The sequence below is a fragment of the Erinaceus europaeus genome, chromosome 22 (assembly GCF_950295315.1).
Source record: "Erinaceus europaeus chromosome 22, mEriEur2.1, whole genome shotgun sequence".
Lineage (NCBI taxonomy): Eukaryota > Metazoa > Chordata > Mammalia > Eulipotyphla > Erinaceidae > Erinaceus > Erinaceus europaeus.
The window spans coordinates 5,185,149-5,210,997 of record NC_080183.1 but is presented as its reverse complement, the minus strand read 5'-3'; the positions used below and the strand labels follow the sequence as shown (position 1 = coordinate 5,210,997).

General features: G+C 55.8%; 2 protein-coding genes and 1 long non-coding RNA gene across 3 annotated transcripts in view; 1 reads left to right on the top strand and 2 right to left on the bottom strand.

Moving 5' to 3' along the window:
* Window positions 1-13,883, bottom strand: part of LOC132535437 (uncharacterized) — a 32,366-nt gene extending 18,483 nt beyond the window's left edge. Inside the window, exon 1 of the long non-coding RNA XR_009547239.1 lies at window positions 13,641-13,883. This is a non-coding gene — a long non-coding RNA (uncharacterized LOC132535437). The remainder of the gene's footprint in view (window positions 1-13,640) is intronic.
* ANKRD9 (ankyrin repeat domain 9) lies at window positions 13,067-16,925 on the top strand. The gene is made up of 3 exons (XM_060181163.1): window positions 13,067-13,249; window positions 13,915-13,990; window positions 14,726-16,925. Exon 3 carries the CDS (start codon window positions 14,758-14,760, stop codon window positions 15,706-15,708), a length of 951 nt encoding a protein of 316 aa, XP_060037146.1. The 5' UTR covers window positions 13,067-13,249; window positions 13,915-13,990; window positions 14,726-14,757; the 3' UTR covers window positions 15,709-16,925.
* A 3,102-nt stretch (window positions 16,926-20,027) lies between these two features.
* Window positions 20,028-25,849, bottom strand: part of TECPR2 (tectonin beta-propeller repeat containing 2) — a 67,668-nt gene continuing 61,846 nt past the window's right edge. Inside the window, exons 18-20 of the mRNA XM_060181166.1 lie at window positions 22,757-22,898; window positions 22,027-22,176; window positions 20,028-21,765 (exon numbers count right to left, since the gene is read on the bottom strand). Coding sequence (XP_060037149.1) covers window positions 21,617-21,765; window positions 22,027-22,176; window positions 22,757-22,898 — 441 coding nt within the window. The 3' untranslated portion in view covers window positions 20,028-21,616. The remainder of the gene's footprint in view (window positions 21,766-22,026; window positions 22,177-22,756; window positions 22,899-25,849) is intronic.

The following is a 25,849-nucleotide window of genomic DNA, read 5'->3' as shown; positions in this document are numbered from 1 at the left end:
TCAAATAAAGGGTGGGGGACAGTGGATTCATCATGCAGACACTGATCCCCAGTGACAACCCCGGTGGCAATAAAAATACTTTTTTTTTTTTGCCTCTGGGTTATCGCTGGGGCTTGGTGTCTGCACTATGAATCCACTGCTCCTGGAGGCTATTTTTTCCATTTTGTTGTGTTGTTGTTGCCATTATTGTTATTGTTGTTGGATAGGACAGAGAAAAATAGAGAGAGGAGGAGAAGACAGGGAGAGAAAGATAAGATACCTGCAGACCTGTTTTTCTCCGCTTGTGAAGTGACCCTTTTGCAGGTGGGGAGCCAGGGGCTCAAACCCGGGTCCTTGTGCCGGTCCTTGAACTTCACGCCATGTGTGCTTAACCCGCTGCGCTACCAGTGGCCCCCAAGCTACAAGATATTTAAAAGGGAGCAGAAAGGGAATAGCATAGTGGTTATGCCAAAAATACTTTCACGCTTGAGGCTCCTAAGAGCAGTCAACAAGCAGTGCTCTGGAGAGAGAAAGAGGGACACAGGGAGAGAGAGAGAGACAGAGAGGAAGAGAGAGAGAGAGAGGAAGGTTGACCCCAGTGACTGCCCCCCCTCACTGGGGGTAGCTCCCCAATCTGGGAGCCAGCCTGCTGCTGCAGATTCCATGGACTGGGGCCCCAGAGAGGGACCCTCCCCTTGTTTACAGAACTTTCTGGGTGGATAGGAGGGCTGTTTTAAATGAGAAACGCTCCCAACCACAAGGAGTTCAACCCCCAAGCTCAGAATCTCCCTAGTGGGGAAATCAGTGTCTCTCAATAATGAGCTCCGGGCCCAGGATGGCCCCACCTGAATGCCATGGGGAGGCTGCAATCAGCACCATGATTAGGGACTGGGGGACCCCCTGGGCTTCCCCTACACCCACCCACACACACACCAGGAGAGCTGATTCCTGATCTACAGGAAGAGTAAACGGCGCAGCCAGAGGCCTGGCCTTAACAGCGTGAGGCCCCAGCTCAGATGCAGCACTGCATGCCCCAGAGTGATGCCAATTCTCTCTCTCCCTCTTCCCTTCTCCTATTAAAGAAGCCTTGGCAAGAAGCTTTAAAAAGAGGAGTAACAAGAACACGTCGGCATCTGAGCTTCGTCCTTTGTCACAGCCCCTCTCGTGTGGTGCCCAAGCTGGGCCTGTGTGTGGCAGGCATGCACCCTGCCCACTAAGCTATCTCTCAGCTCAAGTGATGTGTTGACTTTTCCAGCAGGATTGTCACTAGTGCCCAGTGCCTACATGACTCCATTGTAAGGCTGCCATTTCCTCCTTCTCTTTCCTCTAGGGGATAAGAGGGAGAGGAGGAGAGATACTTCAACAGTGCTCTAGTGTGGTGGCCTAGGGCTCGAACCCAGTAACACCTGTGCTCCCTTCAAGGAATTTTCTCTCTCTGATAAATACGTAGAAAGATTTAGTTTATAGGGCCGGGTGGTGGCGCAGCTGGTTGAGTGCATGTATTACAATGCGCAAGGACCCAGGTTCGAGCCCCTGGTCCCCACCTGCAGCGGGAAAGCTTTGCGAATGGTGAAGCAGGGCTGAAGGTGTCTCTCTGTCTCCCACTCTATCACCCCCTTCCCTCTTGATTTCTGGCTGTCTCTATACAATAAATAAAAAGATTAAAAAAAATTTTTTTTAATATTTAGTTTATCATTTAAATCATGGATGAAATAAATTAAAAAAACAAAAGCAAACAACTATTAGTGAGAGAAGCAGACATCACTCTGGATCCTGCAATGCCGGGTACTGAACTCAGGAACTCATGCTCAAGGGCCCGGTGCTTCACCCACTGTGCTGCCTCTTGAGCTGCAGAATTTCTCCCTCTTCTTCTTTTAAAGTTTTCTTGGGGCCAGGCAGTTACTATGTGCAAGAACCCAGGTTTGAGCCCCCCACCTTTCAGGGGGAAAGTTTCGTGACTTATGAAGCAGATACTCAGGTGTCTCTTTCTCTTCTCCTCTCCTCTCCACTTCTCTCTGTCCTATCAAATGAAATTTTAAAAAGGGGAAACATGGCTGCTGAGAGTAGTGGATTGTCATGCAGGCATGAAGCCCCAATGGTAACTCTGGTGGCAATAAAAAAAAAAAAAGGTTTCTTTTTTAAAAATATTATCCATTTTCACTTTTGGTGCCCTTATTGGTTTTTATTGTTGTTGTAGTTATTATTGTTGTTATTGATGTCTGTCTCGAGCAAAGGAATTTGAGCAAAGGACTCACTCAGAGAGCATGTCAGGGTAAAACAATAATTTTTACTTATTTTAGATGCCATAGAAAGATCACACAATTCGGGAGTCGGGCGGTAGTGCAACGGGTTAAGCGCAGGTGACGCTAAGCACAAGGACTAGCTTAAGGATCCTGGTTCAAGCCCTCAGCGACTCCCCTGCAGGTGGGGAGCCGGGGACCAGCTCCCCACCTGCAGGGGAGTCGCTTCACAAGCAGTGAAGTAGGTCTGCAGGTGTCTCTCTTTCTCTCCCCCTCTGTTTCCCCCTCCTCTTTCCATTTCTCTCTGTTCTATCCAATGACAACAACAACATCAATAATAATATCAATTAAAAAAACAAGGGCAACAAAAGGGAAAATAAATAAATAGTAAAAAAAAAATTTTAATTTATTTATGCGAAAGATAGGAGGAGAGAGAAAGAACCAGACATCACTCTGGCACATGTGCTGTTGGGGATCAAACTGGGGACCTCATGTTTGAGAGTCTAAAGCTTTACCACTGCACCACCTCTTGGACCACCCAAAAGATTTCTTTATTAATGTGTGAGAAAGATAGAGAGGGAGAGAGAGAGAGAGAGAGAAGGGAACACCAGAGCATCATTCTGGTACATGCAATGGGCAGGGATTGAACTCACCCCCCCATGCCCGAGGGCTCACAGCCTTATCCACTGACCGCCTCAGGAGAGAACCTCACACAGAGCCCGGAGACGGCACTCTGGCACACTGGCCTGCATGGACCTCAGTGCTTATCCTTGTTCCTCCCACCTGGCTGGCCCAGCTTCCCCTCTGCCCGCCCTCAGACCTCAGGCCCACTGCTCTCCACCTGTCGTCTGTCTGTCTGTCTCGCTTTGTCCCCCACCCCACCCCCACCTCCCGGCTCCCCTCCCCACCCTGGTGGTCTCCACCAGCTTACTAACTCCCTCTCTCTCCTGGGCCCTCCCAGCCCACCTCCCCACCCTGTCCCCACGCCCCGCTCCTTTCAGCTCAGCTTCTGTGCTCCCTCCCTGGTCAGAGGGCAGGCACTCTACAAGGGCTGGGACGGGACGCTTCTGCTTGTCACCACTGAGCCCTCGTGCCAGGAACTGTGCCCAGCACCCAGCAGGTGCCCTGTAGGCCACTGGGCCCTGCCCTTCACCTGGAGGACTGCCGGACCCCAGGGTGGCACCCAGCCTCTTGCCCCTCTGTTCTCTGAGCCTCAATAAGCATCACAGGCAGATTGTCCCCCACATGCCCTGACACCATCCTAACAGCTGCCCACAGAGATGGGCCAACGGGAAGGTCACCGTAGCAGGCTCAGAAGAGCCCTGGCAGGGACAAAGGGACAAGCTGGGCCTCTTCCAAGGACAGGGGTGGACAGGCTGGCTGCAAAGACCTTCTCTAGGCCCTTCTCATGAAATAAACATCCCCAAAGGCAGAGCTTGAGTCTCTCTCCCCTCCAGGGCCTTCACTTCAACTCTGTCTTCTGTCAGAATGTGACTCCCCTGCACTCCCTCACAGCTCAGTCTGGACGCTGCCCCCTACAAGAAGCCTTCCCTGACCACTCCTACTACAGCGGCTGCCCAGCTCTACACCCACGGTCACCGCCCTGCTTGTGAGGGACTCTGAGCCTGGCCCTGGGGGTGGACAGCGCCTGGCCAGCTGTGAGGTGAGGACACTGATGGCCACCAGGGGGCACCGTAAGCCTGCACTGGATGGTGGTGCCTGCTGGTCCTCTGAAGCCCACCCCTCTCCCTCTCTCACCTTCTGCCCAGCCAGCCTTGGACCCTAAGGTAACCCCCTGGCACTCAGCCTGCCTGCAGCCCAGCCCAGCCCAGCTGGCACCCTCCCTGCCTGGCAAGGACCTCCCACTCACTCATTTGCAAGAGGGGGGCACCTCTGGCCGCCCAAGGCCAGCAGGACGTTGCCCCTAGGATGGCAGGCTGACAGGAGTGCCTGCCGGGCCCTGCGCAGGTCCAGGGGGGCTGGAGCTCCCCTAGGGGGTGCCCCAGAAAGGAAGCCTTTGGGGTAGAGACTCCAGAGAGGGAACAGCACATGAAAAGGCCCCGAGGCCCCAAGGGCTGAGGGCCAAGGTTCCCAGTGGATAGGATAGGGCTTCCAGTCCAGGGCATGTGGCTTCCAGTGCGTCATTTCTTTCTTTATTCCTGTGGGGCCAGAGTGAGCCGCTTGTTTGCGCCTTTAGAACACACAGTAACTGAGGAGCTGCTCTCCTGCCCGCCCCTGGCCTGCGGAAAGTTCTCCACAGCAAAGGAGGGGGCAGCGCTGCAGCCTCCTTGCACGTTGGGAGGCCAGGGAAACAGATTCCCCTGCTGCAAAAAAGGGTATGAGGGGAGGAGAGAGAGTTCCCTGGGGGGACAGCTACCTGATGCTCCAGGCCTGGCACCACACAGGAGGTGTCTGGCAGCAGCGGAAGCTCCAGCACTGTGCTGCTTTCTCTCCCACTATCGAATGAGCAGGAAAAGCAGCTGGAATGGTGAAATTACATGTGCACGAGGCTCTCGCTTTTTTAAAGAAAAGAAGGGAGTCGGGCTGTAGCACAGCGGGTTAAGCGCACGTGGCACAAAGCGCAAGGACCGTGTTAAGGATCCCGGCTCGAGCCCCCGGCTCCCCACCTTCAGGGGAGTCGCTTCCCAGGCAGTGAAGCAGGTCTGCAGGTGTCTGTCTTTCTCTCCCCACTCTGTCCTATCTAACAACGATGACATCAATAACAACAACAATAATAACTACAACAATAAAACAACAAGGGCAACAAAAGGGGAAAATAAATAAAAATTAAAAATTAAAAAAAGAAAAAATATATATATAAAAGAAAAGAAAAGGGAGTTGGGTGGTAGAACAGCAGGTTAAGCGCAGGTGGCACAGAGCGCAAGGACCAGCATAAGGATCTGGGTTCGAGTCCCCGGCTCCCCACCTGCAGGGGAGTCGCTTCACAGGAGGTGAAGCAGGTCTGCAAGTGTTTATTTTTCTCTCCCCCTTTCTGTCTCCCCTCCTCTCTCCATTTCTCTCTGTCCTATCCAACAACAACGACATCAACAATAACTACAACAATAAAGGCAACAAAAGGGAATAAATATTTTAGAAAAGAAAAGAAAAAAGTGGTATTAGGAAAATGCGTCATCTGGCAGTGTGCAGAGAGTCCTGGGTTCAAACTCCAGCACCTCCTGGGGGCACCACACGACCGGGGAAATACCACCAGTGGCAGAGCTGTGCTGTGCTGTTTCTCTTTCTCTCTCTTCCTACCTCCCTCTTATTTTATTTTATTTTTGCCTCCAGGGTTATCGCTGGGACTCAGTGCACTGTGAATCCACTACTCCTATTTTTTTCCCATTTTCTGCCCTGGTTGTTTGTTGTTGTTTTTATTCTTATTGTTGTTGTTATTGCTATCATTGTTGTTGGATAGGACAGAGAGAAATGGAGAGAAAGACAGACACCTGCAGACCTGCATCACTGCTTGTGAGGCGACTCCCCTTCAGGTGGGGAGCTGAGGGCTCGAACCGGGATCTTTACACTGGTCCTTGCGCTTTGAGCCATGTGCACTTAAGCTGCTGCACCACTGCCCAGCCCCCAATTTATTAATTTATTTAATTATTTATTAAATAAATAATGTATTTAAATTATTAAATAAATTTATTATTTAATAATAATAAATAATTAAATAAATAATTATTTATTATTTAATAATAATAATGATGATGATTATTTATTAATATTTATTTTATTTATTTATTCCCTTTGTTGCCCTGCCTACTTTATTTTTTAGCAGAGCACTGCTCAGCTTTGGTTTATGGTGGTGCGGGGGTTGAACCTGGGACTCTGAAACCTCAGGCATGAGTTTCTTTGCATACCCATTATGCTATCCCCCCGTTTGTTTGTTTGTTTGTTTATTGAGAGAAGGAGGATGTGGGTCAGGGCATCACTCTGGCAATGCAATGTCGGGGATTGAACCTGGGCCCTAGCAGACCAGCACTTCAGCCACTGTGGCTGCTCTGTTTCTTGTCATGTGCGGAAGGCCAGAGTCCCTCCCCACCACGTGTGATGTTCTGTCCCTGTGGCTCTTGTCTCCCCAGCCCCCTGCACCCCCTCCGCCCCCTGCGCCACCAGAGCATGCACTCCCAGCACCCCACATCCTGAGTAACAGCTGTGGCCTCTCACTGCCCTGACCGCTGGTGGAGGTCCCTGCTGTCCTCATTTCATCTCCCAGCCTTTATTCCCAGGTCTACCTCAGCCGGCTGCAGGCAGCAGGGTACCCCCATCACGGCCCCGCTTGGAAGCTGTTCTAGGATGCCCTCGCCCTCCTCTCTGCTCAGAACCTCACAGTACTGACTGCTTCTCTCCTATGGTTCCCACACACACACACACACACACACACACACACACACACACACACACACACAGCCTGCCCCTTGGACCATGGACCACAGTGGGATCTCTCTCCACCGTGGCTTCTCCACGAGCACACCCAGAAAGCCCAGGTCAGCTGTGGGCCTCAGCTCTGAGCCCCCATCTCTCTGACCTGCTACACAAGGTCTCCTAGCAGGAGGGGAGCCAGTCTTGGGGTGGGTCCCAGGAGGTCAAAGGTCAGCCCCAAATGAAGGCTGTGCTGAAGGGTAGTTTCCCCCAGATGTCTCCCCAGCCTGCTACCCCCTCTGAGGACCTGCGACTTCCCACTGGTCCTGAGGGCGGTCTTGGGGAAGGGGTGTGGACACCTGGGCCGGGTGTGGAGCCACGCTGGGGCACCACGCACAGGATGGTGTCCACTGGTGCTGAGCTATGACGGCCACCTGGAGTCTCCCAGTGACCTCGGAGGGAGGTGAGAGTGACTGCACTGGGGTGGACAGGCACACCGGGCTCAGCTTACCTGCCTGTTCTAAGATTTAGGCACTTGCTGGGGGCTGGGTGGTGGTGCATCCAGTAAAGTGCGCCTGTTACAGTGTATTAGGCCCTGGGTTCAAGGCTCCAGGTCCAAGCCCCCAGCCCCACCTGCAGGGGGTGCTTCACAAGTGGTGAGGCAGGTCTACAGGTGTCTCTCTCTCTCTATCTCCCTTCCCTCTCAATTTCTATGTCTATTCAAAATAAGTAATTAAGTGCAGGGGTAGATAGTATAATAGTTAAGCAAAGGGACTCTCACGCCTGAAGTTCCGAAGTCAATCCAGGTTCAATCCCCCTCACCACCACAAACCAAACCTGTTCAGTGCTCTGGTTAAAAAAGAAAGAAAAAAAAAAAGTGGCCTGGGAGGTGGCGCAGAGGATAAAGCATTGGACTCTCAAGCATGAGGTCCCGAGTTTAATCCCCAGCAGCACATGTACCAGACTGATGCCTGGTTCTTTCTCTCTCTCCTATCTTTCTCATAAATAAATAAATAAAATCTTTAAAAAAAAAAAAAGGCTCTTTGATTGGGCCCTCAAATTAAAAAAAAAAAAAAAGATTTACAGGGGCCAGGCAGTACTGCAACTGGTTAAGTGCACACATTACAGTGCACAAGGACCCAGGTTCAAGCCCTTGGTCCCCACCTGCAGGGGGAAAGCTTCACAAGTGGTGAGGCAGGGCTGCAGGTGTCTCTCTGTCTCTCTATCCTCCCCCTCTCAATTTCTCTGTCTCCACCCAATAATAAATAAATGCATATTTAAAAAAAGATTGACGTACTTGTTAACAAGAGAACCAAAGTGTCACTGTGCCAGATGTGGACCCTTCTCTGAGTTTGACAATAATAATGACTCTGCCACCTCCCGGGCTGCTATTAAATTATATTAGGTTAATTATATTATATTATATTATATTATATTATATTATATTATATTATATTATATTACATTGTATTATTTACTTATTTTACCAGAGCACTTCTCAGCTCTGGCTTATGTTGGGACTTTGGAGCCTCAGGCATGAGAGTCTCTTTGCATAATCATTATGCTATCTACCCCCTGCACATATTTATTTATTTATTTATTTTTATCATCATCACTGGGGCTTCACTGCTCCAGGCTGACCTTTTCAGACGGCAGAGAGACAGAGACAGAAGGGAGGGGAAAGATACCACTCTCCAAGGCTTTCCTCACTGTGATGACAGGTGGGCTCGAACCCAGGTGGTGTGCTCTGCAAAGTTAGCAAGTGCACCATCCAGGCAAGCCATCCTGTCCATCCATTTATTCTGATTTTTAGTCATTCTGGGTATTAAGTCCAGGGCCTTGCACAAGCATTTTGATGCTGAGCCTTTGCTCCTGCTCAACATTTTAAAATATTTTATTTCTTTTTTATTGCTTCCAGGGTTATTGGTGGGACTGGGTGCTGACTGGGTGCTGGCACTATAAATCCACCACTCCTGGTGGCCTTTTTTTCCTTTTTTTTTTTTTAAACTTTATAGGACAGAAAGAAATTAAGAGGGGTGGGGGTGACAGGGAGGAAGAAAGACACCTGTGTGATCTGGGAGGTGGCTCAGTGGATGAGGTGTTGGACTCTTAAGCATGAAGTCTCGAATTAAATCGCTGGCAGCACATGTACCAGAGTGATGTCTGGTTCTTTCTCTCTCCCCCATCCCTCTCATTAATCAATTTTATTTTATTTTTTAAAGAGATGCAGAGAGAGACAGAAACAGCAGCACACTGCTTAGTTCTGGCTTATGGTGGTACAAGGGATTGAACCTAAGACTTGGAGCCTCAGGCATGAGAGTCTGCTTGCATAACCATGATGCTATCTCCCCCACCCTCTCTCTCATTAATAAATAAATAAAATATTTTTAAAAAAAGACATCTGCAGGGGGGTTGGGCGGTAGTGCAGCGGGTTAAGCGCACATAGTGTGAAGTCCAGACCAGTGTAAGGATCCCAGTTCAAGCCCCCGGCTCCCCACCTGCAGGGGAGTGGCTTCAGAGGCGGTGAAGCAGGTCTGCAGGTGTCTGTCTTTCTCTTCCCCTCTCTGTCTTCCCCTCCTCTCTCCATCTCTCTGTCCTATCCAACAACGACATCAATAACAACAATAATAACTACAACAACAACAACAAACAAGGGCAACAAAAAGAGAAAATAAATATTTTTTTTAAAAAATGACACCTGCAGGCCTGCTTCACTACTCATGAGGCTTCCTGCCTGCAGGGGCTCAAACCTGTGTCCTTGCGAATGGTAATGTGTGTGCTCAGCCCGGCATCAGCAACGTTTTTTTTTCTGTCTTGGTTTTTGTGTAGCTGGGGCCTAGTGAATGTGAGGTGTCATTGCTCCAGGCAGATTATCCATTTGGGAAGAGAATGAGAGAAAGAGAGAAAGAGAGAGAGAGAGAGATGGACAGATGCTGCAGCATGGGGCCTTCCTCCATTGCCATAGCTTGAACCTGGGCTCGTGCATGGTAAGACATTTGCCATTCCCACTGAAATGCTTCTGTGGTGTAACAAAAAATAAATATTTGGTGGCCCAGGAGGTGGCGCAATGATAAAGCTTTGGACTCTCAAGCGTAAGGTTCTGAGTTCGATCCCCGGCAGCACATGTGCCAGAGTGATGTCTGGTTCTTTCTTTCTCCTCCTATCTTTCTCATTAATAAAGAAATAAAATCTTTAAAAATAAATAAATATTTGATTTATTCATTAATGAGAAATAGGAGAGAACAGAACCAGAGCATCACTCTGGCACGTGTGCTGTCAGGGATGGACCTCTGGACCTCACACCTAATAGTCCAGTACTTTATCCACTGTGCCACCTCCTGTACTGATGATCCAAATTCTTTTCTTTAAAAAGCTATTTATTTAGCTTGATTTGATGGAACAGAGACAGATTGAGAGGGGAAGGGACGATAGAGAGGGAGACACCTGCAGCACTGCTTGACCACTCCTGAAGCTTCTCCCCCCACCCCCCACAGGTGGGGACTGGGGGCTTGAACCTGGGTCTTTGTCATAGTAACTAGTACGCTTAACCAGGCGGTTTGCCACCACCTGACCCCTTTATGGTCCATTTTTTAAAAATTAAATTTTATTTATTTATTTTCCCTTTTGTTGCCCTTGTCTTTTTTATTATTGTTGTAGTTATTGTTGTTGTTATTGATGTCATCAGTGTTAGATAGGACAGAGAGAAATGGAGAGAGGAGGAGAATACAGAGAGAGGGAGGGAAAGACAGACACCTGTAGACCTGCTTCACCGCCTGTGAAGTGGCTTCCCTGCAAGTGGGGAGCCGGGGGCTCGAACTGGGATCTTTATGCTGGTCCTTGAGTTTTGCGCCACGTGCGCTTAACCTGCTGTGCTACCGCCGGACTCCCTATGGCCCCATTATTTATTTATTTTTTAAAAAATATTTATGTGTGGTCCTGGAGGTGGCGCAGTGATAAAGCTTTGGACTCTCAAGCATGAGGTCCTGAGTTCGATCCCCAGCAGCACATGTGCCAGAGTGAGGTCTGGTTCTTTCTCTCTCCTCCTTTCTCATTAATAAATAAATACAATCATTAAAAAATATTTCCTTTTTGTTGCTCTTGTTTTTTTTATTGTTGTAGTTATTATTGTTGATGTCATCGTTGCTGGATAGGACAGAGAGAAATGGAGAGAGGAGGGAAAGACAGAGAGGGGGAGAGAAAGACAGACACCTGCAGACCTGCTTCACCGCCGGTGAAGTGACTCCCCAGGGGGTTGAACTGGGATCCTTATGCCGGTCCTTGCACTTTGCGCCACCTGCGCTTAACCTGCTGCGCTGTTGCCCGACTCCCTATGGTCCCATTTAAAAAAAATTTTATTTTCCAAAAATAATTATTTTCCCTTTTGTTGCTCTTGTTTTTATTGTTGTTTTAGTTATTATTGTTGCAGTTATTGATGTCGTTGTTAGGACAGAGAGAAATGGAGAGAGGAGGGGAAGACAGAGAGGGGGAGAGAAAGACAGACACCTGCAGACCTGCTTCACCGCCTGTGAAGCGACTCCCCTGCAGGTGGGGAGCCGGGGGCTGGAAGCGGGATCCTTATGCCTGTCCTTGCCCTTTGTGCCTCCTGTGCTTAACCCGCTGTGCCACCGCCAGACTCCCTATGGTCCAATTTTTTTTTTCCCTCCAGGGTTATTTCTGGGCTCAGTGCCTGCACCATGAATCCACCACCATGAATCCACCGCCATGAATCCACCGCTCTTTTTCCCCCTTTTGTTGCCCTTGTTGTTGTAGCCTCATTGTGGTTATTATTGCCATTGTTGATATTGTTCGTTGTTGGATAGGACAGAGAGAAATGGAGAGAGGAGGGGAAGACAGAGAGGGGAAGAGAAAGACAGACACCTGCAGACCTGCTTCATCGCCTGTGAAGCGACTCCCCTGCAGGTGGGGAGCCGGGGGCTCGAAGCGGGATCCTTATGCCTTTGTGCTTTGTGCCACATGCGCTTAACCCACTGCGCCACCGCCCGACCCCCAATGGTCCAATTTTTTAAAAAACAGATTTAAGTCTCAAGAGAACCAAAGCATCACTGTGGTGTGTGCGATGCTGGAGACTGGCCCTGGTCCCTGCCTGCAGGTCTGGCGTAGTTTCTGCTGTGCCACCTCCCTGGAGCACAGGCCCAAGCTCCTTGCCCTACATCCAAGGCTGCCTGTGACACGGCCCCTCCCAGCTGCCCTCTGCCACTCGGGTGGCAAGTGCCAGGAACGCCTTTCCCCACCCCACCCTGCTTGCCCCCTGCCTCAGCCTGAGTCCAGAAGCCCCCAAGCAGTAGACAAACAGGTTCACACTTGGGAAGCTGGGCTGCTGGGAACTCTGCAAGGAAGGCCAGTGGAGGGGGGTTGTGGGGCAAGGCGGGGCTGACGCCAACCTGGGCGGGGGCAGGCTGGCACAGAGGACAAGGCCTTCCTCCTCCCTTCCCTGGAGGCGGCTACGGCTGAACTCCCAGTGCAGAGCCTGGTGTGAGCATGGCGAGGGGAGGCTCAGGCCCTGAGCACAGGCTGCACCAGAGGCAACTTCTCTCCCACACCTCCCTGGCCCTGGGGGCCGCCGGTGGCTCCACGCACTCTGTTCCCCTCCCTTACACCTCAAGGTCTCCCTGAAAGGGAGAAGCTGGAGGGAAACCGGCTGGGAGAGGAGGGGGGGAAGGGGGAGTTGAGCCCGAGAGGCTGAAGTGGAGTGGGGTTCCCAGCCCATTCTCTGCACCCCATTCATCCTGGTGACCTCACTGTCGCAGCCCTGATGGCCCCCGGAGGTGTGGTGTGAGTAGGCAAGGTTGCTGCGCACCCAGGCGGGCAGTACTGAGGGGGTGTCTCAGCAGGACCCTCCTTTGTGTCTGAGACCGGGGCCCACAAGGCAGGGAGGTGCCAGGTCTCCTTTTCCCCCCTGGCGGAGCCTCAAGTTCCTGGTCCATGACTTGAGAATCCCAGCTGTCACTGCCATGGCCGTGACGGGCATGGGGGGGCGTGGGCTGCCGGCCTGCACGCCTGAGGTCCCGCCCGCAGCAGCTCCCGCGGAGGGAGCAGGAGCCCACGGCCGCCCGCGGGTCCCGGGCCACCGGGGGTGGGGGGGTGGGGCGCAGAGCAGCTCCTCCCCTCGCAGCTCGTCTTCACGCTGGAGGCGTCCCCAAGGTCAGAGGGGGTCAGTGCGAGTCGTCAGGTGGCCAGGACCAGTCGCACGGGCGGAAACCGGGTGCCCACGCGCGCCCAGCCTCCCCTTGAGTGACAGCCCGGCCGCCGGCCCCGGTTTCCGGGAGCCCCGCCCCTCCAGGCCCCGCCCCCGCAAGTTTCTCCCAACTTTTCCGCGGGTCCGGTCGGTCGCCCCGCCCGCGGCCGGTGACGTAACAATGGTGCAGCGCGGCGGCCAATGGGCGGCGGCGGAGGCCGGACGCGCGGGCCAATGGCGGCGGCGCACGGCCCGCGGTCCTGCCCCGCCGGCTGCACTGCGCCGCCCGCCCCGGCCGCCCGCCGCCCAGCGACCCGGTTGCGGCTCAGAGCTCGGCGGTGGCGGTGGCGGTGGCGGTGGTGGTGACGGCGACGGCGGCGGCTCTCCCCGTGCGTGCGCCCCACCCCGCAGCGCTGTCCCCGGGCCCCACTGCCCCGGCCACTCGGCGGGGACGCCGCCCGGAAGCCCCACGGTGAGTCTCTGATCCACCTCCCGCCGCAGGTGCAGCGCTCGGCCCGGCCGCCCCGCCTCGCCCCGTGATCGCCGGGCGGCCTCGCTGCCCTGCGTGACCCCTCCCGGCCCGGCGACGTGGATGCACAACGCGGACCCCGGCGCCCAGGCCCAGCGCAGCGCAGACCGCCCCCACCCCCCGTGTCCCCTCTGTAACCTAGTCGCCACCGGTGGCCGGCCGGTGGCCGGTGCGTGCGGTCGCGGCCTGTGGCCTCACCAACCAGACTCCTGTGTCCCAGGCGGCCTCTGAATAGTGGGGGACCCGGGCGGCGCAGGTTCGGGTTGGGGGTGGGAGCTTGGAGGCTAAGGTCAGGGCCTGGCCGAGCTCCCCAAGGGTCGAGGGTCCCCATTACCTCGAGGGTGAGCCCAAGGCGGGTGGCAGGAGGGTGACTTGTCGACAGGCCGGGGGCCAAGCCCGTCCCTTGTTGGAAACGGAGGACAGGACTCGGCACCCGGACGCCGGTGCGGACGGTGAAGCGCAGGTCCAGGGCGGTCGCCTCCTGAGAGCTCAGGGTGCCTCGCCGCAGATGACCTGTTTGGGTGCAAGGAAGCCTGGTGCGCCCACCCACGCACACCTCTACCCCATACGTGGCCCACAACCCGCATTTCTTCCCCTCTTTCTTACAGATGAGGAAACTGAGGTTCAGAGAGAGAAAGTGAGCCACCCCCGGCACACAGCTAGGTGATCCGAAGCTGGAACCAGGTAGGTCAGGGTCTCCCCGGGTGCTGGTGCTGGTGCTGGTGCTGGGGCGCCTCCCTGTGTGATGGGGGGTAAAGGTCAGGGTCCAGTTAGACAAGGCTGGGAGCTCGGGCTGCAGAAGAGAGTTGGCTCAGCCTGGAGGAGGGGGGGCGCGCTTTTCCGGCCCTCCCCTTGGCCTCTTCTCTTTGGGGCTGGGCTGCCCTGCCCCGGGGTGGAAGCAGGGGGTCTTCATCTGGGGAGGGGAGAGAGGGTAGCTTTTAGGGTGGTCTTTTTTTAAAAAAAAATTATCCCCTTTCGTTGCCCTTGCTTTATTGTTGTTGTTGCATGGGACAGAAGTGGAGAGAGGAGGGGAAGACAGAGAGGGGGAGAGACAGACAGACACCTGCAGACCTGCTTCACCGTGTGTGAAGCGACTCCCCTGAAGGTGGGGAGCCGGGGGCTCGAGCCGGGATCTTTAAGGAAGCCGGTCCTTGCGCTTTGCGCGACAGCCCGACTCCCTTAGGGCGGGGCGTTATGTCGTGTGGGACCGGGCTGGCCGGGGCAGGGAGGGGCATCTCGAGGGGAGGTGCTGGAGAATCCATTAGCGCCCCGGAGGGAGATGAGGTGCGCCGAGGTCCAGGACCAGGTTCCAGGGCCCGCAGGAGCAGTGACCAGCAGTGTGACCTGTTGCAAGGGCGAGCCCGGGAGGCGCGGGGTGCCCGCAGCCGCGCAGGCCCTCACCTTGACCCGTGTCCCCAGGTGGCAGCCCATGCCGTGAGGCCGAGGCCAGCATGCCGTGGGACTCGCGGCCTGGGGGCGCCGACGGGGGCCCCGAGGGTGCAGGCGCGGCGCGCTCGCGGGCGCAGAAGCAGTGCCGCAAGTCTTCGTTCGCCTTCTACCAGGCGGTGCGCGACCTGCTGCCCGTGTGGCTGCTGGAGGACATGCGCGCCAGCGAGGCCTTCCACTGGGACGAGCGCGGCCGCGCCGCCGCCTACTCGCCGTCCGAAGCGCTGCTCTACGCGCTGGTGCACGACCACCGCGCCTACGCGCACTTCCTGCTGGCCAGCTTCCCGCGCCGCGCGCTGGCGGCCCCCAGCCCCGGCTTCCGCTGCTGCGCCGCCCCGGGCCCGCACCTGGCGCTGGCCGTGCGCTACAACCGCGTGGGCGTCCTGCGCCGCATCCTGCGCACCGTGCGCGACCTGCCGGCCGACGAGCGCGCGCGCCTGCTGGACCGGCGCGGCTGCGGGCGCGTGGAGGGCGGGGCCACGGCGCTGCATGCGGCCTGCGAGCTGGCGCGGCCCGAGTGCCTCTTCCTGCTGCTGGGCCACGGCGCCTCGCCCGGCCTGCGCGACGGCGGCGGCCTCACCCCGCTCGAGCTGCTGCTGCGCCAGATGGGCCGAGACGCCCCGGACCCCGACGACGCCCCGGACCCCGCCGGCGCCCCCGGCGAGCCGGGCCCCCGCCGCCGCCGCCTGCTGCTGCTCGACCTGCTGGCGCTGTACACGCCCGCCGCCGCCGTGGGCCCGGCCCGCCGCGAGCTGCTGGGCGACCGGCTGCGCTGGCAGCGGCTGCTGGGCGAGGACAAGTTCCAGTGGCTGGCCGGCCTGGCGCCACCGTCGCTCTTCGCGCGTGCCATGCAGGTGCTGGTCACCGCCATCTCGCCCGGCCGCTTCCCCGAGGCCCTGGACGAGCTGCCGCTGCCGCCCTTCCTGCAGCCGCTGGACCTCTCGGGCAAGGGCTAGGCCTGTACCGCGCCGAGCAGAGCATACACTGCCGTGCCCCTGCGCCTTGGCTCCTTCTGTCTCCGCGCGCCGGGAGGGGAGGGGGCGTAGGGTGGGGGCGGGGAGCCTGCCCGCCCGCCCGTCCGAGCTGGCCCCGACCTAGGCTGCCCCTGAGCTGGTCTGCTCAGGCCCGGGCTTGTCCGGGTCACCCCTCTGCCCTCAGCCCTGCCCCGCCCCCCAGGTGGGTGAGACTTGCCTCTGCCCCGCCATCCTGCTCCAGCTCCCGCTCCGTGGGTGGCGTGTCCCTCTGCCAGGCAGCCGTGCCCCAGTCGTGGAGCTGGTTCTGCGGGAAGCTTACGGAGATGGGGCCTTGTTAGCGCTGCGCCAGGGGCCCAGGGGTCAGCTGTCCCGTTCAGGCCTCCCCTGGACCGTGAAATTTAACCCCGCTCGCTGGCTGAGGCCAGTGTCCTGCCAGGCAGAGCCCTGAAGTCTGCCCAGTGAAGAGTGGCCATCCTGGATGGGTCCCCCTCCACCTGCCCCTGAGGGGCGCCTGCTGGGGCTAGTCCGGCATGAAGGGGGACCTGGCTGTGACTGACACCTGCCACTGGCTCTGGCCGGCATCCCCGTCTGTTTCACAGGGGTGTAGGAAGAGGATGTGACTGCTCTCCCGGGGGGCCTGCGTGGGCAGGCACACCGCCCTGGGTGGGAGAGGGTGCCTCGGGCTAAGTTTCCACGGTGGGTGGGTGGATGGGGTGGAGGGGGACGGGAAGGGGGGGGGTTCCACACTGCAGGGATGATGGGGCCAGGCCAGTGGCACCCAGCGGCGGCAGAACACCTGTGAGCAGAGGGAGCGTAGTGTGGGGCTGATAGTTGCAGCTCCGGCTTTATCTCGTGGCCCCAGCCTGTCAGTTCCAGGGCCCCTGGGGCCAGGAAGGGCGACATGGATGTGAGGCCACCCAGCACAGTTGTCAGCCAAGTGCTGAGGATGGAAGTGCTGGAGCTGGCCAGGCTCAGTCCAGAGGCCTCCTGGCAGATGGCAACTCAACATGACATTATTTATTATTGGACAGAGACAAAGACATTGAGAGGGAAGGGGGTGATAGATACCTGCAGCCCTGTTTCACCACTTGTGAAGCTTCCCCCCCCCGCAGGTGGGGACCAGGGGCTTGAACCTGGGTCCTTGTGCACTGTGATGTGAGCGCTTAACCAGGTGTACCACCACCTGGCCCCGACTTTTTTTCTTTTTAATATTTATTTATTAGAGGAATAGGAGAGAAGAACCAGACATCACTCTGGCACATGTGCTGCCAGGGACTGAACCCAGGACCTCATGCTTGAGAGGCCAATACTTTATCCACTGGACCACAGCCTATATGACTTCTCAGATATCTCCTGCTCTGCCCAGAAAGACCCATGTCTCTCAGGTGACAGAGTTGGTCCATGCACTGCATCAGTCTATTTCTAAGGAAAAACGGGCTTCAGCCAGTATCGGCCCTGCCAGGGACCTTGAGAACCCCAACCCCAGTGAGAGGTCTGGGGCCCAAGGATTAACACTCCAGATGCCCTTAGGGAGACTCCAGACCAGGTCCCTCCTCCCCAAGGTGACCCCAGGCCTGGAGCCAGCATGGGATACCTGTCCTTTGGGGCTGGCTGGAGGCAGTGGCTGAGAGAACAGGGAGTTGGGCCCCAACATGTCCCTTCTCTGGCTTGGATGACGACAACCTGTCCAGGGCCTCACTACAATCTCCCTTCCCCCCAACAAAAACTCCATCCCAAAACAACCTTGATCCTACTCCCTCCATCCTAGCACCTTCAGCCCAACGTACCAGCTTGACTGTGGCTTCCTAAGTTCCAAGTCCTGTCCACAAGGCAGCTTCTGGAGTGGAGAGCAAGTGCTGTCGAGGAAGTGGCTGAGCCGTAAAAAGACAGGCTGGGTGTCACCATCAGACAGTCGAGGTGGAAGTGAGGAGAGACTTCTGCTTTCAGTGATTTCTAAAAAGAATCTTGTACAGTCCCTGTGTCGGTGGAACATGTGAACTGGATGGGCTCCAGCTGGGCCCCTGGACCCCCATCCCAAGGAGTTACCGACTGCCCCGCCCCAGCTGTGGGACTGCACAGCTTCCTCAGCACTTTGGCGGATTTCTACTTCACTGTGTAAACACAAAACATTTTTTCTCTGCAGTTTTACATCGATGATGTTAGACGTTCTGTATAATTCAGCATTTACCATGAAGCATTTCCCTACATCAAACACTTGGTAAAAATTTGGCTAAGAGGGAGTTGGGCGGTAGCACAACAGGTTAAGTGCAGGTGGCGCAAAGCACAAGGACTGGCGTGAGGATCCCAGTTCGAGCCCCCAGCTCCCCACCTGCAGGGGAGTCGCTTCACAGGTGGTGAAGCAGGTCTGCAGGTGTCTTTCTTTCCCCTTCTCTGTCTTCCCCTCCTCTCCATTTCTCTCTGTCCTACCCAACAACAACAACATCAATAACAATAACTACAACAATAAAAACAAGGGCAACAAAAAGGAAATATTAAAAAGTTTTTAAAAATTTGGTTTAAGAATCGTGTGGTGTTGGGTTGGGGAGATAGCTCACCACACACCACATAAGGCTCCTGCCTTGTCGTCTGCACTGCTCAGGTATGAGGCCCAGCATCACATGCAAGGTGCCATGGCACTGGAAGCAGCTCTGGTGTCCTTTCTCTAAATGAAAAGGCAGTGGGTGAAACTGCTGAGGCCCTGGCTGTGCAAACGCATGTGTGTGTGTGTGTGTGTGTGTGTGTGTGTGTGACATCTGACTCACTGGTGTTGAGCAGACTGTTCATGCGAGGGCTGAGTTTCTCAATGACTTATTGACTTTGGGAGTAAGTACACTGACATGGCTCAAAGTTCAAGATACATAAAGGCATCTTCAGGCAGCCATGGCACCTGGCTTCTGCGCTGGAACTTGTTTCTGCCCCAGTACTCCACATCAGAATGACTTCAGGCCCCATCAGTGAGGAGTCCAGTGGAGGCTTGTGCAGGCCTTCTGCCGTCTGGGGGCTCCAGAGCCCTGGGCTCACTGTGAGTGTTCCGTGGTTTTTTTTTTTTTTTACAATGGCACTGCCTAGCTCCGACTTGTATTGTCAGGAACTGGACCTGGGACCTCTGAGCACCAGGCATGAGAGTTGTGTAACCACTGTGCTCTCTCCCTGGCCCTGCATGTGCTTTTAGGCAAGTGGAATGGTCAGTTCTCCAGGGAGTGTTCCCACGCGGCAGTGGCAGTGTCTCTTGGGGACAGAGGAGGCTGTGTGGATGCATGCCCCCTGCCTTAGGATTTGCACGAGACACATCACCAGAGTAGGTTCGAGAGTCTGAAGACTGTTCTGATAGTTCTGGGCTTTCCCAGAAGGGCTGCGCCTCCGGGCCCCATCCCTTCCTCTGTACTGATGTCCTTTCAGCTACTGTAGTCCTGTGCAGACTGCTTTACTGAGGCCATCAGGGCACACATGCTGTCCTTAGCTCCCCTTCTCACTTGATGTGGGTTTTACGCCTGGCAGTCTCTCTATCTCTTCTTCAGCGCCAAGGCCTCATGCCATCAACCATTACACCGCACTGCACACACCACGTGCCGGTTGCTCTCTGCCACCTGCTCCTTCCCAGGATTACGGGACCACTAGTGAAGTGGCATCAGACAGCAGAGTTACACACCCAGCTCTCCTGTGTGTCCTTGGGCAAGTGACTCAGCCTCTCTGAGTCATGACTAGAGTTTCCCTCGCAGAGCTGATTGAGGAGGCCATGAGGCTGGTGCAGGTGTGATGCCATGTCTGCATCTGCAGCAGTAACGTGCTGTGACCTCCCTGCTGCTTCCCAGCACCACCAAAAACCCCAGTGGGGATTTGGTGACTTCCGCTGCACAGACCATTCTGGAGCGTATGTATTTGCCCGCCAGGAAGCCACGTGTTGCTCTCCTGCTTTACTCTTGTCTTCCTCAGGATTCGCCTTTCCCGCCCAAACTCTGCCTTCAGGTTCTGCTCACATCCTGGTGCCTGCGTGCCCTGGTGGGGCGGGGCTGCTGCTCACACACAGGTTTCCAGCCAAGCCAGGCATTTCCGAATCCGGCTGTCTTTTGGTGGAAGCAGATGTAGTAGGTCTGAAGGCCTCCCTCCAAAGCCTGTCTACAGCGGGTAAGTCTCAGAGGAGCTGCCAGGATGCCCTGAGGGCTGGGGACTTGTCTACTTGGGAGCAGGCGCCAGTAGAAGCTCAGCTGGGGGCCGGGCAGATAAGCACCAGCCGAGGCAGTGGGGTGCCCTTGCCAGAGCTGCTGAGGGCACCGTCTCCCAGCTCAGGCATTAGACTCAGCCAGGTTTGGAAAAGGTCTTGTTTATTGCACTGTCTCAAAGCACAACTAAAAATCAAAACCAGAAAGAAAACGACACAACACAAAAGCCACAAGGGGTGGAAGGGGATTGACCTTGACCGGGTTTCATTGCACTGGAGTCCCGCGGGGTCCCGAGGGCGTGGCCGCCCCAGAGTGGGGAAGGCACGGGGAATAGAGCAGCAGCCGTCCTGGCCTGCACAGTCTCTGCCTTCGCGAGGCCTCAACACAAGGGCTCTATAAAACTGAGCTGTGAAGACAGACCTGGGGTCTCCATGTCTTGTCCTTACTTCTGGGCCTGGGTCGTGTCTAAGGATGGACTTTGTTGCGCTTCTCTGTGGCTGGGCTCCCGGGCTCACTTGTAGAAAAGGGACGCTGAGGAGCAGGGTCCTGGGCTTGTGAGCTAAAAACAGCAGCGAGGCTGGCACCCAGCCTGGAGCTGCCTCCAGGAGGGAGGGAGCAGTGGGCTCGGCAGGATCATGCGGGCTGTCTACTCAGATGCCAGCTGGAAGAGGGGCCCTTGGACTGGCCCCAAGGACTGACATCTAAAGAGGTCACAGCCACAGATCATGACAGGCACCGGCTTCTGCCATCTGGGGATCTCAACCCAAATGCAGAGTCCTAGAACTGCCCCACCAGAGGACATGTGGGGTGGGGGTCACCCACTTTCTGAAGCTGCAGCCCAGGAGAAACCAGCGGAAGGAATGGAAGGTCTTAGGCTGGCCTCAGAAAATCCATTTTTAAGTCTGTTAAGATTTGATTTCAGATGAGGTATCTTATGCAGGTTTGAAATATAACAAACAAAAAAGGCAATAATTAGTAGATGCATCCTTTGAGGATGCTCCTGGTTTTCATAAAGTCACCCGTGGCAATGGACTCTCTCCCCAGACAGTACCAGGTGAAATGGCACGGCCAGGCCCTCACGCCCGACACACTTCCTGGGCAGCCCCACCTGGCGACAGGTACAGTCCAGCTTCTGTCTCATCTGCTGGCCTCCCCTATTTCCACCAGGTGTGGTCTCCAGGAAGTGAGCACTTCCAGCCTGTGAGTGGGCAGGGAGGGTGTGTGTGTGGTGTGTGTATTATCCATGCCAGCACAGTCCAGCACCTCACCCTCTGAGCATGACCTTGAATTCCCCTCTGGAGCGCTGAGCATGGAATGTGCCAGAACCTACATCTCAAGGGTGATGGGCGGGAGCCAAGAAGATGACATCACCGTGCCACATGTGGGTCGCTGAGCACTGACCTCGGGTGCGGGTCAGCCTGGCGCTACTGACGCTGCTGTCTATGGTGGCCCCTGCGTGCCGTAACCCGTCCTGCCAGGGTCCACCCCCAGCAGGACTTGGAGGCTCAGCGAGGAGAGGGCAGAGCACACGTGGGAAACTGGAGAGCATGCGACTGGCTGCAGTTGGCAGACTCCCTAGAGACCCCTCGACGGGGGTCCTGGTGCAAGTGGGAGCTCGAGGGAGTCCATCGGCCAGAAGCATGTGGACAAACGCTGCAGGGTGTGTCCCAGACGGAGTGGCAAGAAGCCAGCTGTGCCCGCGGTCTTGTCCCGAGTGGCCTGCTGGTCCTTCAGATGACCTCCCACTCATCTTCTGGGTCCTCGGGCTGGGCAGCGGTCTGGCTGCTCTGGGCTCCATGAGAGTGGCTGAAAGTCCTTGTCAGCCGCTGGAGGAGGCAGCCAGGGGGGCCCACTGCCCATAGCTCATCTGACGAGGTCACTGTAAGGACCAGCCAACACTCATCAGCCCCCTGGGAATGAGGGGGCCAAACCCCTGGACACAGGAGTCAGGACCAGCCGTGCATAGCCCCAGAATCCTGGGCACACTATTCCCTAAGCCCAGCTCCCACCCTCCCAATCTGAGGGGACCCCAGATGGCCCACTCGGGGAAGACTCATATCCAGTGGGAGTGCATAGTGTGAGAGGCCCCAGTGCAGTGCCCGGAGAGCCAGCCCCCTGAGCAGCACGACCCAGCACCTGCCTGTAACACACGTCACACTGCCAGGGATCTTCTTCCAGTAGTCCCCCGCGGGGTTCTTGTCAGTGACGCCATACCGTCGGGCAAGGTCACCGTTGGGACAGCGGGCCCACACGGTCCTGGAGCTCAGTGCCAGCTGGCAGGCCTGCAGCCCTGTGGGTGAACAGCCCAGTCAGTCCTTGCACCCTGGCCAGGCCACGGGCAAGACAAACCTCGCTCCCCATAAGACTGCTCTAAGCAGGGGGCTGCTGGCTGGGTGTGGGCTGTGAGCCCAGGGCCAGGATGCCCCAGCAGCAGGGGTAGGAAAGCAGCCTGGAGTCTCCGGTCCAGTCAGAGTGTCCTGGCAGCTGGAGCCAGTTGCCCCTCAAAGAACCACAAGGACACAGGGCTGACTGGAGCCTGCAGTCTCGTGCCTCCCACACTGACATCGAGGCACCTGTCCCCGGCCTCAGCAGAACAGTGAAGACAAACCTCCAGTGGGAAGGTCCGACTGCTGTGTGCAGGAGGCCTGCTGATGGGCCCTTGACCCCAGCACGCCATGAGCCCTGTGCCCACAGCTTGTGTGGGACCCTGGGACCCAACTCCTGCCCTGCCTGTGTGAGACACTGAGCCCCAGCGCTGTTAAGTGTGGGTCCCTGTGACCGCAGCGCCCCATGCCCAGCACCTCATGACTCACTCTTCTGTGTGGGACCCCGTGACCCCATGCCTGGCATGCGGTGGTGCTCCCTCCTACCTGGCACGTGCTCCCAGTCGGTCCCCACGGGCATCTCCTCGGTGATGCCCACCCTCACGTGCACATTCCACCGGCTGTCCAGGGCCCACAGCATCTGGTCGTTGGGGCTGGCGTACACGCTGACCAGGGGGACTCCAGCAGGCTGGAAGAGCAAGAGACTGTCCTCAGGGAAGGCGTGGCAGGGACACTGTCTAGGGGGGCAAAGGGGATGGGAGGGCTGAGGACATGTGTGGGCAGCAGTGACTGTGGGTCTCTCAAGGAAGAAGGCCCCACTAGGCATCTGACCGCACAGTGGCAGGCAAACCCAACTCTCTAGCTACTGCCTGTGCTGGGGGTCAGAGAAGAGAGAAAGAAAGGACGTGAGGACACACTCAGGTGGGGTCCTGGGCAGGGCTGCTGTAAAGACAGTGATGCAGGACAGGAGGAACAGCTCACTGGCTGGGGCAGCACCTCACCAGACCCAGGTTCGAGTCTTGGCACACACGGGAGTGCCATGGCATCAGGGCATCTCTAGTGCTAAATTGTTCTCTCTCAGCCTGGCACCAAAGCAGTGAAATCATGATGTGTGATGTTTCAGATCATCATATATATGACAGTGCTATAGAAGTGTCACCTTTCTTTATTCATTCACTTATTTTTCTATATATATATTTTTCCCCTTCTTTTTATTGTTGTAGTTATTATTGTTGTTTTTATTGATGTTGTCATTGTTAGATAGGACAGAGAGAAATGGAGAGAGATGGGGAAGACAGAGAGGGGGAAAGAAAGACAGACACCCGCAGACCTGCTTCACTGCCTGTGAAGCGACTCCCCTGCAGGTGGGGATCCGGGGGCTCGAACCAGGATCCTTACGCCGTTCTGTGTGCTTTGCACCATGTGCGCTTAACCAGCAGTGCTACCAACCATCTCCCTCCTTGTTTATTTTTACCAGAGCCCTGCTCAGCTCTGGCTTATGGTGGTGCAGAGGATTGAACCTGGGACTTCGGAGCCTCAGGCATGAGTCTCTCTTTGCATAACCATTATGTTATCTCCCCCCACGCTGAGAAGTGTCACCTTTATGTCTGGCCTAGTTGATGGCAGCTTTGTGCTCTGGTGTGGAGTGGTATGATCAGTGTGAAGTGTTAAGATATGGTGTGGTGTCACCTGCCGTGGAGCTGGCTGGAGTTGTCAGGGTGGTTTGGCATGGTGTGGCGCAGTGAGGGAGGGCAGTCAGTCCTGGGAGGCACTGTCTGAAGGCCAGCTTGAGGGCTGAGGTCCTGAGGGTCTATAAGCACAAGCACACACGCCTGTGCTCAAGGCTCCACACTCACAGGTAAAGCGAAAGTGGCGGAGTGTCCAGGCGTGACACTGAGTGGATGTCCACAGGAGCTGAGAGGTGCCTGGTCACCCCATTTCTACCCCTCTCCACACCCCACACCAGAGGCCATGAAACCCCCACTCAGATTTCTCCAAGCCCACCAGCTGGAGGCCTGGTCTTGGGGCCACTGTAGGATGGTGCCAGCTCTCACAGCACAAGACAGTGGGAGTGGCCTGAGCAAAAGCTCTTGGGGGGAGTACGACCCACTCCTGAGAGGGGGATCAGGCTCCTTGTGGACACCCATGCACCTTGGACAATTGGGCCCGGCCCAGACACTGCAGCAGTAAAGCTACTATCACCAAAAGCAGGCTGTGTGCGCTTCCTGTCTCCTGGTGGAGAGAGAGGCACGGCCCTACTGTGCTCTAGCAGACGTGTGATGGTGTTTTCTGTTTGCTCTCGTGTCCCCCTGGTGCTACGCTCTCAAATATGTGCAGTTTCACCATTCTCAGGTCTACTTTTTGTCCTTTTTATTCGTCCACCCTGGGGGCGGAGCTGCGAGAAGGAGTACAGCCCAGGATGGCTGCCCAGCCCCAGGCCCATCATTAGGGTCTGTCTGTCTGTTAGACGAAGCTGGGGCTCAGCAAAGTGCCAACCGCCTGTAGCCACGGTTTGTCTGGAAGTGGGGCGTCTGGGCTCAGACCAGAGTTCTGCACATGTGCAGTGGGACGGACACACACACACACACACACACACACACACACACACACACCAGTCCTGTCTGACGGGAGGGCCTGGGCTGTGCTGCGCTGGGTTGTTGACTTTGCTGTCACACGCAGCACCCCCCGTGCAAAATCACAACCCCACTGCACTCTGGAGCTGCCCCAACAAGGCCAGAGCAGCCTCAAACTGCAGCGGCAGACTCCATATTAGAAAGAGGCCACGCGGGAGTCGGGCAGTAGCGCAGTAGGTTAAGCACATGTGGCCGAAGCACAAGGACGAGTGCAAGGATCCCGGTTCGCGCCCCCAGCTCCCCACCTGCAGGGGGTTGCCTCACAAGTGGTGAAGCAGGTCTGTAGGTGTCTGTCTTTCTCTCCCCCTCTCTCAATTTTTCTCTATCCTAGCCAATAACAACAACAACAATGGCAACAATAACAGTGACGACAACAACAACAAGGGCAAGAAGAAACCCAGGCAGAGGTGGGGGCACAAGAAGCCTGTGTCCCCAAGGGAGACTCATTAAAGGGGTCAGGGGTCAGGGCCACCCAGCTGAGTCCAGGCAGAAGAAGTGGGGCTCCATGTTCTGAGCATAGGGACCTCCTTCTGTTTGGCCTTCTCCTTTGACCTGAGCTCTCGGGGTGTGTGTGGGGGTGCTGGGAGGGACTGGGGGGTACCTGCAGCTAAAGCAGCACTGAAGTCAGGTGGCAGCCGCTAAAGCGCTTACAGAGAAGCCACAGAAATCCTGGAAAAGTCAGAGCAGCCACTCTAGTTCTTGTCTCCTCTGCTAGACTCCGGAACCTCCCTCCTATAGTAATTTTGGGGTGAAGTTTCAGCCAAGTGCTCAGAACAGATGACTCATTTTCAGACTTGCTAACATTTGGAAAGATTTGGAGAAAACATTAATAGTGGCACGTGGCCTCTTTCTTTTTTTTTTTTTTTTTTGCCTCCAGGGTTATTGCTGGGACTCACCACCAAGAATCCACCGCTCCTGGAGGCCATTTTTTCCCCATTTTGTTGCCCTTGTTGTTGTTGTCGTCACTGTTATTGTTGCCATTGTTGTTGTTGTTATTGGCTAGGAT